Raw genomic sequence first — 19,651 nt, 5'->3', positions numbered from 1 at the left:
AGTTGGTGACACGATCTTTTGGTTGTCTGAATCTTCCTCTCCCATAAATATAATGATCCTCCATGTTTGGCACTTCGATCTCATGGTTGTTGCAAAATAATAACACTTGTTGTAACAAATTTTCCCACCCATCATCTCTTAGCTTTTGTATCAAGATCTTTGTATTAGACACTAGGTGCATAGCATTTAATATATCTTGTGATTTTCTTTGCAATGCTTGACAAAGATCATTTGTTATCCCCAAAATCTGAATCATAATGTGCAAGACAAGAACAAACTCAAAGGAAGTCATGTCATCATAAGCCTTATCGGCTTCTCCTCTTTTTGCACCTTTTCCTTCCTTAATTACGATGCCTGTAACACCGAACATGAAGCGGTATACATATTTAACAAGCTATTAAGTGATCCCAGTGTGAACCCCATCGGGTATCTCCCCGTTTTAATAGTGCCTATTTGATTCTGTCCTTTCCCGCTTCTAACTCCTCAAGTTCTAGCAATCTCTCTATCTCGGCTAAATGGGTCGCTTGTAATTGATCATGCCTCTTAGCAGACGAAATGATGATATTAACAATAAATGTTAGCTTAGAGAAAAACCGATTAACGAGAGATCACATCACGGGATCTTTGCTATTAAAGCTAGTTGTAGTCTCAGAGCAAAGCAATGAACATAATAAGCATATGGACATTCTTTCAAAAACAAAGCTTGTAGACCTGACCATTCTCCACGCATATTACTAGCTCCATCATATCCTTGGCCTCGAATATTTTCAATGTTCAACTTATGTGCAAGGAGACATTTTTCAATTGCACCCTTTAGATATAATGCATTTGTTTCATTGACATGACTCAAGTAAAAAGACGCTCCGGATATAACCATTTTTGTCAACAAACCTCAATACCACCGCATTTGCTCCCTTTTTGAGACGTCTTTTGTTTCATCAACAATTATACAATACTTCTGATCACCAATCTCATTACGTATAACATCTCGAATTCTATCACTATATATTGATAATATCTCTTCTTGGATCGATGTGATGTGTATGATGCATTTCCTGGAGCATTTTCTAGGACAACTTTTTCAACATCGTTACTAAAAGAGGCTATAGCTCGAATAAATTCAAGAAAATTACCTCTATTATGTGAGCCTAGACTTTCATCATGCCCCTAATGCACAAAGTCTTTGGAAAGTCAACCATCCGATCGCAACTATTGATACTTTTAACTTCAATCGATTCCTTTCAATAATTTCGGTGTTATATTATCAATCGTAGTGTCAATATGTTGTTCCATTCTCAAGAGATCATTACACTTTTTCTTTGCATCTTTGTGAGCCGAGTTATGATCTCGCCCAATATGACTTAAAAAGGCACAATCTTTCCCATTTACTTTCTTCCATGAGCGAAATCCCTCAATTGTGAAAGCATTTTCCCTTTGACGATTACTTGGTTTGGCATACGAAAAACATGGGACACAATATGCGATCGTCGATGGTCGGTGAATACTCTAACCAATCAGGAAATTGTTTGAACCAAGATGAGCAAAAGTTTCTACCCTTTCGGTCAGAAGGATATTTTGCTGTATGCCATGTGTATGGACCTTTTTGAAGAAAAGTTTTACGGATTTCATTTTGCTCTTTTGATGTTTGGTACTCCCAAATTGGCTTTCTTTTTCCTGGGTCACGCTCTAAATATAACTGATCTAACACTTCAACACGGGGAACTTTAAACGGGGGCTCTTCATTAATTGGATTTTCAGTACCCAAGTTAGATTCATGATCATTAAATTCTTCTATATTTGGGTTTTCAGTTTCTGTCACATCCGTAGAGGTTATACTTGGGTTACTAGTGTTAACCTCTTCTTGACTTCTTTTCTTGAAAAAATCAGAAATTTTCGTATTCTTACTCATCTACCACAAAAAGAATACACTATAAATGAAAGTTATATCTAATTAAGCATGACAATTCAAATTTTCGATTAATACTAGTTTATACATTATAATTGATCAAATTTTCAAGTTCATGTCTACTTCTCTAACAAATTGCACAATACAAATACATAAACTTATAACTCAAATAGAAGATTATAAATAAAAATAGTTAAATTTGAGAACATACCTTTGTATTGAGATTTGAGCAAATACAAAATCAAATTGTTAATTGTTATTGCTATTTGATACGGCTAACTTACCTGTAATTGACAAAAAAACAATTGCAAAAAACCCAAGGATTAGAAAATTTAGACAAAGCTAATTTGACATACAAAAACACAAATTGGACTTTGGTGACTTACTTGCTAATTCTTTAGACAATTAGACGTGATTACGTGAATCGGCAATGGAGGTGTGGAGTTTGTGTTAGTGCTCTGCGCCTCTGCTAATTTTTTACTTATTTGTATTAGTGTATAATTAGATTAGGTTTAGGGTAATAAATAGTATTTAGGAAATTTTCCTTATTTGTTATATTGTTATATAAGTTAAAAGATTATTTGGAAAGAATAGTTTAATAGATAATTTTTTTCATATACTCTAATTTTTTTTCAATTTTTTTTTTCAAAACTCAAGCTAGTATAAAAAAAATTTATGTTTTCGCCAGGGGGGGCGACCGCCCCTGCTAGCCCCCCTAGTTCCACCACTGGGTATAATGAACACTTGGTTCGAGAAAAGACATTCTCATTTGGTGACTTATAGAAGTGGAGGTAATGCTAGTCAAATTGACTTCCTTTTGGTAAGGAATGTGTGGAGGAAAGAGTACACCGATTGCAAGGTCATACCCGGGGAAAGTGCCGCAACACAACATAGACTAGTGGTTCTTGATTTTCGGGGTAAGAGAGACTTGAGGAAGAGAAAGATAATCGGTGAGGCACGGATCAAGTGGTGGAAGCTACAAGGGGGAAACCAACAAGCGTTTTTGGATAAGGTTGGAAGTAGTTTTATTTGGGCGGATTGCGAGGAGAAAGATATTGATGCAACGTGGGATAAATTGGAGCATGTTGTAAAGGATTTGGCGAGGGAGGTGTTAGGGGAATCCAAAGGGAATAGACCATCAAGTAAGGACACATCTTGGTGGAACGATGTGGTGAGACAAGCGATAAAGACTAAACGTGAATGCTATAAGGTTCTGGGGAAATGCATGAGTGATGAGAACTTTGAAAAGTACAAGGAGGCTAGACGAGCCGCTAAAAAGGCCGTACGGGATGCGAGGGCAAAAGTTAACCAAGAAGTGTATGCCAGGTTAGACACGAGAGAAGGAGAGAAGGATATCTATAAACTGGCTCGCATAAGAGACCGAAAGACGAGAGATATTGGGAAAGTTTGGTGTGTGAAAGATATGGACGACAAGGTTCTGGTTCAGGATAACGAAATAAAGGCTAGATGGAGTTCTTACTTTGATAATTTATTCAATGGACATCAGGAACAAGGTTTTGGGGATGTAGAGGTAACACCAAGCATGGTTAATCGGGAATTTGTGCGTAGAATACAAAAGAGTGAAGTTAGAAAGGCGTTAAGAAAGATGGGGTCAAAGAAAGCAGAGGGACCGGATGGTATACCCATAGAAGTTTGGAGGTGCGTCGGGGAGAAAGGGATCGAATGGGTAACCATGCTCTTCAACAAGATTTGGAGGAGCAACAAGATGCCATCGACTTGGAGGAGAAGCACTCTTGTCCCTTTGTACAAGAACAAAGGTGATGTTCAAGAGTGTTCCAATTATGGGGGAATTAAACTTATGAGTCATACGATGAAGTTATGGGAGCGGGTAATCGAGCAAAGGCTTAGGAGATGTGTAGACATCTCGGAAAACCAATTTGGATTTATGCCCGGGAGATCGACTATGGATGTGATTTTTATCATGAGACAGTTGATGGAATACCATCGGGACAAGAAGAAGGACTTACATATGGTTTTTATTGACTTGGAAAAGGCATATGATAGGGTACCAAGAGAAGTACTTTGGTGGGCTTTGGCGAGAAAGGGTGTGTCGCGAAAATATATTGACCTCATAAAGGACATGTATGAGGGGGCTAGTGCAAGTGTTCGCACTAATGTTGGGAGAACGGAAGAATTTCCTATTACCATCGGGGTGCATCAAGGTTCCGCACTTAGTACTTTTCTCTTTGCTATAGTTATGGATGAGTTGACAAGGGATATTCAGGACGACATCCCATGGTGTATGATGTTTGCTGATGATATTGTGTTGATTGATGAGACAAAAGAGGGGGTGGAGAGAAAGTTGGAATTGTGGAGGCAGAATTTAGAGACTCGTGGGTTCAGGTGAGCGAGAGTAAGACCGAGTATTTGAGGTGTCGGTTCACTAAGGTGGCGGGGTTGAGATCGACAGAGGCGGGGAGTATTATTTTCGATGGGAATATTGTTGAGGTTGATTTCTTGAGATATCTAGGATCTATTATTCAAAAAGATGGGGAGTTAGACGGAGATGTGGCTCACAGAATTAAAGCGGGATGGTTGAAATGGAAGAGTGCTTCAGGGTTTCTATGCGATAAAGATATGCCTCAAAGATTAAAGGGAAAATTTTATCGCACGACAATTAGGCATGCCCTACTTTACGGCTCCGAGTGTTGGGCCGTGAAGCATTGTCACATTCAAAAGATGAGTGTGGCGGAGATGCGCATGTTGAGGTGGATGTGCGGACATACAAGGAAAGATCGGTTAAGGAATGAGGTGATTAGGGAAAAGGTAAAAGTGGCGCCAATAGAGGACAAGATGATGGAAAACCGACTAAGATGGTTTGGCCATGTGAGAAGGAGGCCTATGGACGCACCAGTTAGGAGGCTGGAGACTTGGAGAACTGAAAAAGTCCCTAGAGGTAGAGGAAGACCGAGACAGACATGGTTGAGAGTGATACAGCACGATATGAGAGTTTTGGGGCTTGAGGAGAGTATGGTGACGGAGAGGGCACAATGGAGGGAAAAGATACATGTGGATTTTTAGTATTTGATGTTTTGACAGATTTAGTGTTTTTTTTTTATTTAATTTAAAAAATTTATTTATTTATTTTTCTCCCCTGTATTACACTTTTTCACCAACCACTTTCTTATAGATTTTACCTGGTTCATTCCGGATCCTTAACTCTATTTCGGTTTTTAAAAATCGTTTTAATCTTTTCTCTCGATTTAAATTTTAAGTTTTTATAAAAGAAAGATGGAATTCGATTTTAAAATCCCTAAGTTCACCTTGACTTTCCATTACATTTTCGTTCTTCCTTTTTGTTTTTCATCTTTCCTTTTTTTATTCGCATTTTGAGACGTGCGTTCACCCATGGACGGTTCGAAAAGATGATTCATGTCAGCCGATCCCAAATCATTTTGGGATTAAGGCTCTGATGTTGTTGTTGTAACTCACTCGTACTACGTGGGAAATTTCAAGTAGTATTAATGATTCATTTTTTCGATGAAGTGATATTTAAATATTGCTTTCGTGAAGTCAACAAGGTTGCCGATTTTATGACTTATATTGGACATTCGTGTTCTACTCTTTCGATGTAGTTTGAAAGCCGGTAATTTCAACTTATCTCACTCTACCTTATCTCACTCATTATGAGATACGTTGGTCCTATCACACATATAATCAATCTAGTTTTTTTACATTATAAAAAGAAAAGGAAAAAAAAAATACCATGTGGAGTATCTATTTGCGGCTTCTAAGATGAGGGTAGTCCATCCTTATTCTCTTTCTATTTGTATTTCTGTCTTTGATGTTGGGTTTAAATTGAGAGATTTGGAGGAAATAAGAAGCAAGGGAGAATAGGGAATTTAAAATTTCTTATTTGGATAGTAAATAAGGGTAGAGTGAAAGATTTGAAGGGATCTATTTTTTCTTCCAGACAACTCAAAATCTCTTCATAATAGACAAAATATCAAAATTTCTTCATAATAAACAAAATTTAGAAGAAAATTATATCTAAACACCCACGTTATATTTTCCCTCCCCTCTCCTTCTCCTCTCTCCCTGTCTCTTCCCTCTTTTCCCCTCTCTCCCTGTTTTCCTTCATTTTTACACCCTTAAAATACACCCTTACGTTTGTGTGTTTACAAACACAACGAGGGTTTAAGCCAAAAAAAAAAGAAAACACGTAACGATGCTTGCTATTTATAGAGGATCTAAGGCATGTAGTCTAGTTTAGCATTAAATTAAACTCTTGTTGTCACATCCTATACGTGGTAAGTTTGGATGTGATACGTGGTTAGTTTTAGAAAATTTCAATGAGCACGTCATTTCTTTCATGCATAGCCGCCTACCATGTAATATTTGTTTGGGCACTCTTTTAGGCCAAATTAACAAATTGGTAAAAAAATAGTGAAGGGTATTTGCTGGATTGGTAAAAAAAATGGTTTTACTAGTGAGAAATCCTTAAAAAAAACCAATACAAGGTGACAAATTGGCAAAACTAGATGACAATATTACCCTTATCTAATTAGTAAACTAAAAAACAACACAAATTATTCTTTCAAACGGTCTTATGGTATAAGACCACTCAGAGCGCTTATTGGGTTTTAGATTATGTGGTTGTTTTAGTTTAATCATTGTATTGCGTTGTAGCTTGATGATATCAGTTGCTATTAAACTCATTCTAAGTTTAGTTTCTCCGTGTTAAGCCATAATACTCCTTATGTAAAAGCACTGAACTTTAATCGATTATATTATTTGGTGAGGTTTTTAGCTTGACCACTAGACGATCACTGATTGATTTGAATATGGTATTTTTCTTATATTTTGTAAAGTCTCGATCATCAAATTGAGGTTTGATTAGCTGTCTTGCCTGAAGGGGCAGGAAAGGAGAGGGTGAATGAGGAGGAGAGAAAAGGAGGGGAAGAAGGAAGCAGTTTCGGACCAGGTGTTTGTTCGATGAAAGTGGAAGGATAATCTAGCTATTGTGTAGATAATGCCTGTACATTTACTCCCATCCATTAAAATTTATGTGATGACCCAAATGAGCTAATAATGTAATGTTATTTCAGCCTGTATCTTTACCTTTATTAACTTCTTGATTTTGATGTTGCCCATTGTCAGTAAGAGGAAGGAAAAGAGAGGGGAGGAGGAAGATAAGCATGGGAAGGGGAGAGAAACACCTGTTGGTTTGTTGGTTGTATGTCCTGGGATTTTCTTTTCACGTTTGCGGACACCTTCCTTGAGTGCATTTTTGCCTTGTCAATTTTTAGTTCCGGAGGGAGAAACATGTTATAAAGTCTGCTCCAGTATAAATAGTTAGACGTCGTCAAATTATTACGCTCTTCAATCAACTCTACTACTCTAAACTCTTTTAATACAGGGTGACCGTGACGTTCAACTGCGAAGTTTCTGATGGCACTGGAAATTTACAAATAACAACATTTACTAGTGATGCGGAGAAGATTCTATGATGCTGGCCCCTCACATTTATAGGATGAAGCACTCGGTAGTCAGTAAGTTTCAAATTTACTTCATGGTTTCTTGAAAATACAACTATACAAATTAACAGCATCAAAAGTAACAGGTATAAACCAAAATTAACTAGAATTGTTTGGAAAATGTGTAGTAGGACACTTAAAGCATTTAAAGAGGTGCAAAATCTACTTCGGACGTCAGCATTCTCAATCAAAGTGGGCCCAACTACAACACATGCCATAAGTAATGGCCTCAAATGGGGATTAAAAAAGGTGGACGACGACGCTGTATAGACTCCAGGTAGGGGTACACTACTTGCACCAAACTATCCCGAAAGAGAGAAAGTAGTGCTACAAAAGTGTCATCGAAACTTAATTTCGGCACCAAAGAGTTGGGTGAAACACTAGTTGCAACAAGGGCAATTCCAAAAAAACTCCAATCTCCACCTCTGCACAAATTCAATCTTTGCCAAACGACGACACCTATTCATATCAAAGATGGAGCACAGATCAGCGTCGTGATTAGAACAACATACCCACGACAACCCCAACGACCATTATCTCTATGTAGGTCACATGTATATTATGAACTACACTAAATCTTAGTTTCCTTTTGGGCCGTAGTAACCAAACAAATACTTTTGCGTAATACCCACTTCTGGCACGATGTATCATCTAGACAAAAGTTAGTGTTTTGGGAACACTGTCTAAATACTTAAAACATTTTTTGCTTTTCCCAATGAATCGTGGCTACTTATGTGTTACATTCCTGACACTGTAATGCAAAACATGTGACATGATTTTGCGTTGTTAGTGTTATTCGCCTTGTAATTCTAGCCCGCGCCTATGTCGAGCCATACATTAATTGTTTACAATCAATACACGCTCAATCTCAACTCAATTTCGCCTAACATTTCAACAAATTGGGGCACCGCGCCCGATAGGGCGAGGTGCAACAACTAGTCTAGTTAAATAAGAGAAGACATGAGAGGCGGAAGAGAGAGAGATAAAGATAGGAGTTGTGAGGCGGAAGAGGGAGAACTAGGGTTTTAGGGGAAGGGGAAGAAATAAAAGGCGGGAGGTATTAGGAAATGGGCTGGGTTAATTAGGGAAGGGGAAGATTAGTGGGCTGGGTTAGTTTATTAATAGGTTGGGTTAGGGGTAGTATGAGTTGTAAATAAAGAAAATAGCAAAGGGTAGGAACGTCATTAATCATGTCCAAATATGTCAAATAAGACAGTTATGTGAATAGACGGAAATGACAAATGAGACAGTTATTCTGAGTATGAGGGAGTATATAACTTTGATTTGGATCAATCTTAAAGTTACTAAATTACCTGGTTATTATCGAGTTAGGTTTGTATTAGAGTCACTAATTATTGGGCTTTATCGCGTTTCTGAATCAAAAAGGAACGGGTCGGTCACTAATAACCTGGTTATTAACGGACGGGTTAAAAAAACCACTTCCTTCTTGTGGAATAGGAAGGAACTTTCTACACAAGTACACAGTAAGTAGCACACATTACACAAGTATTCACCATCAATTAACCCTAATCAATACCACCGCAACCTCCATCTTCTCCGCTCATGTCGACACGGCTTTAGAAGCCGGCGATTGAAACTGCAGTTCACTTACCTTTCGAATCCGGCCAGCTATCGTTCTTCTTGACTTCACGAAACCCTAAATTTGATTGTAAGTGTTACGTCTTTCTCATTTTGTTTTCCATTTTGAAAATTTGACGTGTTTTCTCATCATTGAGAGTTGTTGTGTGGTTATTATTTGGAATCGGAGGTTGATAGCGTGAACCTCTATTTCTAGTTGATTTAAATAGGGGTGAATTATTGTTTGAAATTCCAGATCTTCATCTGTTGTTCTTGATTATTGTTTTATCCAGATTTATTCGTATGTCTCCCGATCTAATTTTGTTTCGTATTTCCTGCGTTTTTTTAGGGTTTTCTTTTATATTTTGATCATTGATTTAGATGTATATTTAGAATATCTATGATGATGAATTATCTCGGTTTTATCAGTTAAATTATTGTGTATTATTGTGTTTTGTGTATGAAAATTTATTAATCTAGGGTTTCATCTGTTGAATCATGAATAAATCATTTTTTTAATCGAATATTCTATGATACTGAACTATTCTCTTTGTTATTAATTAAGTTATCGTGTATTTTTTGGGATAAAATCCGGCATGAAATCAATTGACCTAGGATTTCAACTTGTTGCATGTTGAATCAGGATTAAATTGTTGTTTTACTCGAATATCTATGATACTGAATCATTTCGTCGTGATTCGTAAATATATTATCGTGTTTTGTTGATAATGCCGGTTTGAGAACGATAATTATCTATTTTTGGTCACAGGTAGAAGTTCAACTACGGATAAATGACTACTGTATGTGATAATTCAGAAATTTTTTTGGTTTAATCGTCTTTTATTGAATTTTTAGAAGTTTTCATGTTTACTAGTTTTTTCATGTTCACTGTAGCGATATTTCAAAGATAGGGTAAAAATAGTGTCTGAACTGAAAGCAAAGGGAGTGGAAGTGTACCGAAAATTTGCTGTGACGTCGACTTTCAAAGGGTTTTTAAACAAATACAAGGATCTTGGCAGTGGAGAACAATTGGGACACAAAGAATGTTTGGCAGGTATTTGATGTTTAATGTTATCCTAAAATGCTTTGAAATGTTATTGTGGAACTGTTTCTACACTTTTAATATTATTATGTAATTATGTATTATGTGTTGTTATGTGTGAAGGGAGAGTTAATGGAAAGCACAAGTCCTCTAAGCATATTCTTTACACTTTATGTGGAGGTGGCGAGAAGATTGATGCCTATGCTAAGGCTGGGTATGGTGTTTTTTTTTTCTCTCTTTTTTTCACGTGTAGTAACAATGTAGTTTGATTCGTTACTGACCTTGCTTTCTTTTTGTATTAAAAATATATGCGATAGGGATGACTTAACTACTACGATGCCGGTTATGTATGGGGATATAGTTGGCGTTACAGGTTATCCGAGTAAAAGTAAACATGGAAAACTCTCGATTGACATCAAGTCAATGGCAATGCTCTCCCCTTGCCTTCACAATCTCCCTGCTTTACCAAAAGATGTTGCTAAATTTTCCCCAGGATCTCCAAGAGATGCACTCAAGTACTCTTTAAAGCCAGTAAGTTAAGTTATGTTATTAACTGATTTCTCACTTAATTTTCCCATGACAACAATCGATTAATTTGACTTTTTGTTTGAAGGATGTTCGGGCACGGAAAAGGTACCTGGACTTGCTCTTAAACGAGAATGTGAGAGATCTATTTCTGACTCGTTCAACAATCATTTCCTATTTGAGAAAGTTTCTGCTGGATCGGGATTTTCTAGAGGTAAAGTATCAGTTTCTTACTTCCATTTCGTTTATAGTACCACTTTTACGCTATTCTTTAAAGGGTCGATTGGTTTGAGTGTCTTAAGAGGCAAGGGTACGAGGGATAATGATTCACTTTGTTGATGTTTGTTTGACTCATTTCCTCATTTCCTTTCCCCTTTGTACCCCCACCTCTATCACCCACCGCCAACTTCCGTCCCTGTCAGCCCATCTGTGGGTCGCTCTACCCTATTACCCTGTCACCCCAGTCGGCAGGGATGGCGACTGTACCATTGACGCTTACCATCGATGTGGGCGACGCTGCCACCGCTGCAGTCTCTAAGCTAAGAAACAACCCTTAGACCACCCCACACCAACTGACCACGATCCCACCATCCACCACCCACAAACACAGTATAGTGGAAGTTAAAGCTCTAGTAAGTGAAAAAGAACCATCAATTGGAGTTGTGCTCAAGTTTATCGGCATGTCCAATTCCTGTTACATATTGGTGATATCAAAGGATTATTGAGGGGTTTCAAGGGTGGTATCCTTATTGGGTAGTTTCAGGTGGTCGGGTTTAGGACTTAAGGATTTCATGTGGCTGGGGAGTATGACAAGGGTTAAGAGAGGGTGGGGAGGGGTGTATCAGCAACTGGGGAGGCGGGGGGACGCAGGCGCTAGTGGTAGTGCTGGGGCTTTGGTGGTTGGTGCCCGGTGGTGGGTGAGTGGGGTAGTAATGGGTGGTTTAGGTGTATCATATGATCTAACTCGTTTTTATCATTGGTTACATATTTCATTTGGAGTACCGAACATGATGTTCCATATAAGGAAATTCCTGGCAGTCCATCTATGGGTCGCCCCACCCCAGTGCCTCTATAATATATAATAATAAAAGGATAGTATAATACTGAAAGGTTAAACGACTGAAATGGAGGCCTAGCATGCAAAGCCGCAACCCTTCCCTCTTATAAAGTCTCTTTGATAAATGTGTACATTGATCTCCTAACTTGACTACCAGTATTCAGAAAAGAGAAAAAAGGTTTTGGGTTTGGCACTGCACATTGTCTTCTTTGTCAAATGCTTTCATCCCTAAGAAATGCTTCCGCGTCTGTTTATCCTCCACATGATAAAGTTCGCTAGGCTGACCGTTGTGGATTCTAAACGAACCAGTTCATGGTTCACCCCACTGAACTCGATAAGTCGCTGGCAACACTACGCTGGTGATGCTGCCACTGCTACTGTCTCTAAGCTAAGAAACAATCCCTAAACCACCCCCCTCACCGACTGACCACCATCCACCACCCATAGACACAGTATAATGGAAGTTAAAGCTCCACTAAGCGAATAAGTACCATCTGCTATGGGCTAAGAAACAACCCTTAAAACGATTGCTTACTTTGCAAATGACGCGAGTTTTTTCTTTTGTACTATATGTGATCCTGGCTGAACTCTTTGTTTATAGGTGGAAACACCTATCCTGGACCACATTCCAGGTGTTGGTGCTGCAGCTCCCTTTGCTACCTACTTCAAAGACATGAAGCTGTATCTTCGCGTTGCTCCAGAAGTGAAGCTGAAAATGCTTCTTGCTGGGGGATTGGATCGTGTTTTTGAAATAGGAAAACAATTTAGAAACGAGAGCATTGATGCAACACACCACCCGGAGTTTACTTCATGCGAGGCATATATGACTTTTGCAGATTATGAAGATATGATGTCTCTCACTGAAGATTTCCTGAGTGGTAAGCCTCCGGTTGATAATATTTTATCAATAACCTGAATTTTTGCCACAAGCCCATAGTTGTATTTGCATTTTCAAATTTCCAGTATAATGTTGCTAACGTGGAAATCCATGTATAGGACTTGTGAAAGACCTAACAGGGGGTTATATCGTGAAGTTTCCGGATAGCAAGAATGGAGAGCCAATTGAGATTGACTTCACGCCTCCTTTTAGGCAAGTGTTCGGATTTTTAAATTAATACTTTTTAAGCTACTTAAACACCCATGATTACTTGCCATTCTGAGAATAGTTCACTCGCAACAATCAAAATATTTGCTTTGTGTCAGTAAAAAAACATGCTTTTTTGGAGAGAGATACTACGATACTATTTCACCAATCGAGTCACCAAGTATATAATATATTCGTACCTAACGCAAATTCTGTGGAAAGCCGTATTCGACGAACGTTCGTCGGGACTGACGGGGCTCGAACCCGCAGCTCCCGCAAGACCCCCTACCGGTGCTACGGAAAGATATGTTCTTAGATCTCGCATTTAAAACCCTCCTTAAATTTAATTTTTCTAAAAGATAATACAGGTCTAATCTAAGATCTAATCTATGAGCAGGCGATTGGACATCCTGGAAGAGTTGCGTGAAATGGGAGGGCTTGCAATTCCTGCTGATCTTAGCAGTGAAGAAGCAAACGATTATCTCAGACAAGCATGTGACAAGTGTGGAGTGGTGTGTAAACCGCCGTACAGGACTGCCCGTCTTCTTGATAAGCTCATCAACCATATTCTTGTACCTAGCTGCATCAACCCCACATTTGTGATTAATCATCCGAAAGTGATGAGCTTGATGGCCAAATCTCACAAATTGAGACCTGAGATCACAGAAAGGTTCGAACTGTACCTGAACCAACAGGAGGTAAAATAAGCAAATATTTCAATTTTCTGAATGATTAAATTATTTTTCATTAGTGATGTATTTGATATAAACTTGTAAACCCCTTCCAGCTTTGTAATGCCTATACTGAATTGAATGATCCCATGGAGCAACGGGAAAGATTTTCTGAACTACTAAAGGTCTGGTTTGTTTTGGAATGATTGATTAGCATAATTTATACTCCATATCTTTTTGGGGATAATTAAAGAATATTATCAATTTTGATCAGGAATTGAAAGGTGGAGACTATGAGGCTACAGAGCTTGATGAGGAATTCTGTGAATCATTGGAGTATGGTTTACCGCCGTCGGCTGGTTGGGGCATTGGACTGGACAGACTTGTGATGTTTCTGACATACTCACAAGCCATCAAGGTAACTTGTTATCAGGCGGCTTTTTCTAGTTGTCAATTTCCTTTGTTTTTAACGGTAATGATAAATACAACCCTTAGGGTTGTAAATGAGAATTTAATGCATTTCCTTAAGTGGAATTAAAGTAGGAATCAAGACAAATTTACACGTTTATTGATGTCATTAATGCTTGATTTAAGCTTTTTAATGTCTGACATCCTAATCTGTTTTATTTCAGGATGTTTTACTATTTCCATTGCTCAAACCAAAGGTACGTGCTCTAACTCTATGTTTTGTTGTACTGTCAGCGTCCTCATTTGACTAATGCACATTTACCAAGGAATCTAGTAGTTGCAATTTTACCGCTCATTTCTCTCTTTTCCCGACTCATAATCTTGTTCTCATGCACCCATGTAACCCATGTAGCAACACACCCACCACGCTATGACACAACCAGACCCTCCATGAATTCTATGACCCACCACCACCTCGATCACATCCTATTGACTCATCACGAACACAAAACTAGACCCACCACTATGATCCAAATGCCGACCTCTAAGGCGTACCACTCATCATAGTTGACCATCCTAATTCCTAACCTTGGGAATTAGCAAGGTGGCACACTAATAATTCTCAATGCCAAATGTTATGGAGTTTAGAAGTTGCAACTTGCTCGCATGTAGTTTTGTGGCCCAGTGGTGAAATGTGCAGATGTGTTCAATGTGGTGTTTACCATGTACTTCAATGCTTTCCTTTGCTTTTCAACTTTAGCACGTTTTTTTATCTCCTGTTTTTTTTTTTTTCGCGGAATAGAAGAAGACAGCTTGATGCTGCGATGCAATCTGGAGCTCTTACATGTACGTAACGATGCATTTCTTGAAGATGAAGTCAAATTTTGTGATCTCGTAAACACTAAGCTCGCTAGGAGTCTCACATGCTGTGAGAACTTTTGACCTAGGTCTCAAACTTTGCAGTCTGAAGATTGCCTTGCGCTATTAATGAATGGCTCTCTAATATTGGGTACTATGTATCAGAATGTGTGATTCTGGACTTCCAATCTTATTTCAATTCATGTTTAAAGGATTACATAAATGTTACAACAATCCGTCTCATTGAAGACGGCCACTATCCGTCACAAGCCGAAGATGGATAGTGGCCCTCTCACAAAATACAAGTGGCAGGGCAAGTGGGGGTATCTATTTCACCCTTACTTGCACTATCCATTTGCATTTTGTGAGAGGAACATTATCCGTCTTCAGCTTATGACGGATAGTGTCCGTCTTCAATAAGAGTTTGTGATGTTACAAGCAGTTGCGAAGCGACATACGAGAGGATGGGTCCTCCTAGTATGCCCAACGTAAAAAATAAAATACTGCAGTAAATAGGGGGTTGTGTTAAGAATGCAGCCCGTCTCATTATAGACGACCACTATCCGTCTTTAGCTATAGACGGATAGTGACCCTCTCACAAAATAAAGTGGGAGGGCAAGTGGGGGTATCCATTTCCCACCCACTTGCACTATCCACTTTCATTTGTGAGAGGAACACTATTCGTCTATAGCTATAGATGGATAGTGTCCGTCTATAATGAGAATTTGTCCAATAAAGTATTGCAGTAAACTTAATTTAGTCGTGAGCTGGTGCGTTAGTTTAGATTATATAGTTCACTGATTTGAGCGGTTACAACAATAATATCAAGTTAGCGCTAGTGGCATGCGGTCTAATTTGGCCAGAAGAGGCGGTATAGCACTAGCCTTTAACCCGTGTATACACACATACATAGGTAGGTGGTCGTTGTGATATTTAAAAGGTAATTAAATATTCCTACGTTTGGAAACATACGTCTAGAAAGATGGGTTTTGTAAATGATATGCTCTTCTCAGTCCGTCTTCTTATTGAAGACGATCACTATCCGTCACAAGCTCAAGACGGATAGTGGCCGTCTCACATAATGCAAGTGGGAGGGCAAGTGTGGGTATCCATTTTTCTCCACTTGTACTATACATTTGCATTTTTTGTGAGAGGGATACTATCCGTCTTCAGCTTGTGACGGATAGTGTCCGTCTTCAATAAGATTTTGTGCTCTTAAGAGAGGATTGTTATAAGTGAGCAGCACAACAAGAATATTCTCCCAATCGTTCTTTGAATTCATATCATTGATTGGATATATTTGAGGTATATTTTATTCAAATGGTATGAATACAAATTTTCATTTAAGACGGATACTGTTCGTCTTAGTTTTAAAGCGGGTCAAATAATTATCACTTTCATAGACAAGACAAAAACAAAATGAATATTAGCAAAAAGACTTGTCTTATCTATGCAAGTGATCTATGCAAGTGATGAGTATTTGATCCGTTTTAATCTTAAGACGGAGGTTCTAATAAACCATTGATTAAATATATGTAAAATATATTTTAGTCAAATGGTATGAAACCAAGAAAATGAAAGGGTGTAACATTCTATCGTCGATAATATTAAACAATTGTCACTATATAATCAGTTTATGATTATGATAAAAAATAGTAATTGTTTCTACATGAAAGCTCTCGCTTTAAAAGAAAGCATTTTAACAGCTAAATACATACTTTGAAATTTCATAGTTAAATTGAAAGGCAATAATTTATGTGTTATTAACTCACTCGTACTACGTGGGAAATTTCAAGTAGTATTAATGATTCGTTTTTCCGATGAAGTGATAATTAAAGGTTGCTTTCGTGAAGCCAAAAAGGTTCTACTCTTTCGATGTGGTTTGAAAGCCGGTAACTTCAACTTATCTCACTCTACCTTATCTCACTCATTATGAGATACGTTGGTCCTATCACACATATAATCAATCTAGTTTTTTTACATTAAAAAAAGAAAAGGAAAAAAAAAATACCATGTGGAGTATCTATTTGCGGCTTCTAAGACGAGGGTAGTCCATCCTTATTCTCTTTCTATTTGTATTTCTGTCTTTGATGTTGGGTTTAAATTGAGAGATTTGGAGGAAATAAGAAGCAAGGGAGAATAGGGAATTTAAAATTTTTTATTTGGATAGTAAATAAGGGTAGAGTGAAAGATTTGAAGGGATCTATTTTTTCTTCCAGACAACTCAAAATCTCTTCATAATATACAAAATATCAAAATTTCTTCATAATAGACAAAATTTAGAAGAAAATTGTATCTAAACACCCACGTTATATTTTCCCTCCCCTCTCCTTCTCCTCTCTCCCTTTCTCTTCCCTCTTTTCCCCTCTCTCCCTGTTTTCCTTCATTTTTACACCCTTAAAATACACCCTTACGTTTGTGTGTTTACAAACACAACGAGGGTTTAAGCCAAAAAAAAAGAAAACACGTAACGAGGCTTGCTATTTATAGAGGATCTAAGGCATGTAGTCTAGTTTAGCATTAAATTAAACTCTTGTTGTCACATCCTATACGTGGTAAGTTTGGATGTGATACGTGGTTAGTTTTAGAAAATTTCAATGAGCACGTCATTTCTTTCATGCATAGCCGCCTACCATGTAATATTTGTTTGGGCACTCTTTTAGGCCAAATTAACAAATTGGTAAAAAAATAGTGAAGGGTATTTGCTGGATTGGTAAAAAAAATGGTTTTACTAGTGAGAAATCCTTAAAAAAAACCAATACAAGGTGACAAATTGGCAAAACTAAATGACAATATTACCCTTATCTAATTAGTAAACTAAAAAACAACACAAATTATTCTTTCAAACGGTCTTATGGTATAAGACCACTCAGAGCGCGCGCGTTTGGTTTGCGCGTGGGTATGAGTTTGGAATCAGGAATTATATTCGGATGGTATGAGTCTCGAACTTGATTCCTCATACCCTGTGTTTGTTCCAATTTGTGTGGAATGAGGTTGGATTTCATCAAAGGGAAAAATTTAAAATACAACATTAAAAATAATTATTTTTGATATTGAAAAATCATGAAAATGAAGATTTGATCAAATAAATGTGAAAAAAAAAATCATTTAAAAAGTTTAATATATGTTTTTTTCATGGTTTTGGTTTTATTATTTGATACCCATGGGATGGTTATCAATCTCATACCCACCTCTCCTCTTGGGTATGAGAAATGTATACCTCATGGGTTTGAGGTATGGTATGAAACCTTCATTTTTATCAAACAAACATTTAGGGGGTGTTTGGTTGGAGCTTTTGGAATGGATTGGAATGGATTCAATCCATTCTAGTGTTTGGTTTGGGGTGATTTGGAATGGAGTTAGATACCCAATGGATTCTAACTCCACCCCAACCCCTTGGAATCTCATACCCACCCTCCCACCTTGGATTCAAACTCCATTCCCCCTTCTACAATTTATGGTGAACCAAACAAGATTAGGCAAGTATGGATTTAGAACCCCATACTACTATACTATCAAACTCCATTCCATTCCATTCCAACTTGTTGAACCAAACGACCCCTTAGTATGAATTTGACTGATTCCAAACTCATACCTCATACCTCATACCTCATACCTTTATGAGTTGAAACAAACAAACCTCAATTTATAGTCCAGTCCAATTAATCCACCGTATATATAACCACACACCAACCATTGTATATTACTCGTCTTCAACTATAAGACGTGTCGGTTAATTGGTATATAGGTAGGAAATGTGTCTCTCACAGTATTCATACGAGACATTCTTTAGAGTTCAATTGTCGGTAAGAAGTCAACTTAAGAAACCTTCGTATTCAAACCAGTCCAGCTTGAGTTCCGTCTTTCTGGTGCTAACTGGCTTTTCCTTGGGCTCTGACTGCTGTAAAAAATTTGATCTTGTAGAGGCTGGTCATGCTTTAGTGGGTGCTCTTATGCCCGAATATGATCCTGTAGCCAAATTTCCATCATTCCCCGTGGTCAAGCTGGCGGTCTCACATTCTTTGCTCCCAGCGAATAACGACTGGAATCAGGGCTTTATAGCAGAAGCTACCTCGAAAATCAAATGGCTGTTGCTCTTGGTGGCAGGTATGTAATGTATCATATCCATTCGTTCTTATAGTCGGTTATTGTCGATTTAAATATAAGCTTTCCCCTTCATTTTCAAGGGTTGCTGAAGAGGTAATATTTGGTGAAGACAATGTGACAACAGGCGCGTCAAATGACTTCATGCAAGTTTCTCGAGTGGCTAGGCAGATGGTTGAGAGACTTGGATTCAGCAAAAAATTCCGCCAAACTGCAATTGGCGGTGGTGACGGTAATCCGTTCTTGGGCCAACAGGTAAGACAGTTCAGAAACTTTTAACAATTTAAGGACTAAGGCTATGTTTTAGCTATCAAGAAACCCTAGAAAAAGGAAGAATAACCACATTTTGATGAATTCCAATAATTCGGAACATTACTCTCACTACTACAAAACTTGTGATGGACATCGGACTTTTTGCTATATGGACATCGGATACACAACCGATGTAGAGTTTGGTCATGTCCATTGTGGATTAATGGACATCGGATTTTAAACCGATGTCCATTAAAATTTGCACATCGGATTTTTAGGAAAACCGATGTCTATTTGATCAATGGACATCGGTTTTTTAAGAAAACAAATGTCTATTTGATCAATGGACATCAAATTTTTAGGAAAACCGATGTCTATTTGATCAATGGACATCAGTTTTTTGCAAATAAGTCATTTTTTCAAATATTATACCTAAGATAACCTTCTGTCAAACCTTATACCAAAAATCCTATTTTTTTCCAAACTCGATACCAAATCTCATAAATTGACCAATTTACCCTTACTAATTACTCATCACCACCCTTGGGCCACCCCATTAACCCATCCCTACCTTATATTAACCCATAAACCCCCGACATCCACCATATCACCTTATCACCACCACCACCTATCACCTCCTCCCCCTGTCGATACCACCACTGGGTTTG

General features: G+C 38.0%; 2 protein-coding genes across 6 annotated transcripts in view; both read left to right on the top strand.

Annotated features, from left to right (window-relative positions):
* LOC141642271 (lysine--tRNA ligase-like) overlaps positions 1-8,179 on the top strand; it is a 37,545-nt gene extending 29,366 nt beyond the window's left edge. The window contains exons 18-19 of one of the 2 annotated variants that reach the window (XM_074451018.1): positions 7,287-7,419; positions 7,533-8,179. In XM_074451018.1, the coding sequence (XP_074307119.1) occupies positions 7,287-7,319 (33 nt within the window). In that variant the 3' untranslated portion in view covers positions 7,320-7,419; positions 7,533-8,179. The remainder of the gene's footprint in view (positions 1-7,286; positions 7,420-7,532) is intronic. The other variant, XM_074451019.1, reaches the window with a different exon arrangement.
* Positions 8,180-8,853: 674 nt separating this feature from the next.
* Positions 8,854-18,942, top strand: LOC141642269 (lysine--tRNA ligase-like). 4 transcript variants are annotated; one of them, XM_074451005.1, is made up of 14 exons: positions 8,865-9,073; positions 9,752-9,782; positions 9,877-10,036; positions 10,148-10,238; positions 10,342-10,555; positions 10,638-10,763; positions 12,208-12,484; positions 12,603-12,696; positions 13,088-13,388; positions 13,478-13,546; positions 13,636-13,779; positions 13,994-14,026; positions 18,552-18,734; positions 18,815-18,942. In XM_074451005.1, the coding sequence occupies exons 2-13, from the start codon at positions 9,774-9,776 to the stop codon at positions 18,567-18,569; spliced, it is 1,536 nt and encodes a 511-aa protein (XP_074307106.1). In that variant the 5' UTR covers positions 8,865-9,073; positions 9,752-9,773; the 3' UTR covers positions 18,570-18,734; positions 18,815-18,942. The 4 variants fall into 4 exon arrangements, with proteins under 4 accessions (XP_074307107.1, XP_074307106.1, XP_074307109.1 ...); XM_074451008.1 differs by lacking the exon at positions 18,815-18,942 and adding an exon at positions 14,575-14,615 and having other exon boundaries at positions 8,886-9,073; positions 18,552-18,639; XM_074451006.1 differs by lacking the exons at positions 18,552-18,734; positions 18,815-18,942 and adding an exon at positions 14,572-14,788 and having other exon boundaries at positions 8,854-9,073.
* Positions 18,943-19,651: the final 709 nt, after the last annotated feature.

This window comes from Silene latifolia, chromosome 2 (genome assembly GCF_048544455.1).
Source record: "Silene latifolia isolate original U9 population chromosome 2, ASM4854445v1, whole genome shotgun sequence".
Lineage (NCBI taxonomy): Eukaryota > Viridiplantae > Streptophyta > Magnoliopsida > Caryophyllales > Caryophyllaceae > Silene > Silene latifolia.
Note: the sequence above shows the minus strand (reverse complement) of the source record. Positions and strands in the feature narration are given on the sequence as shown.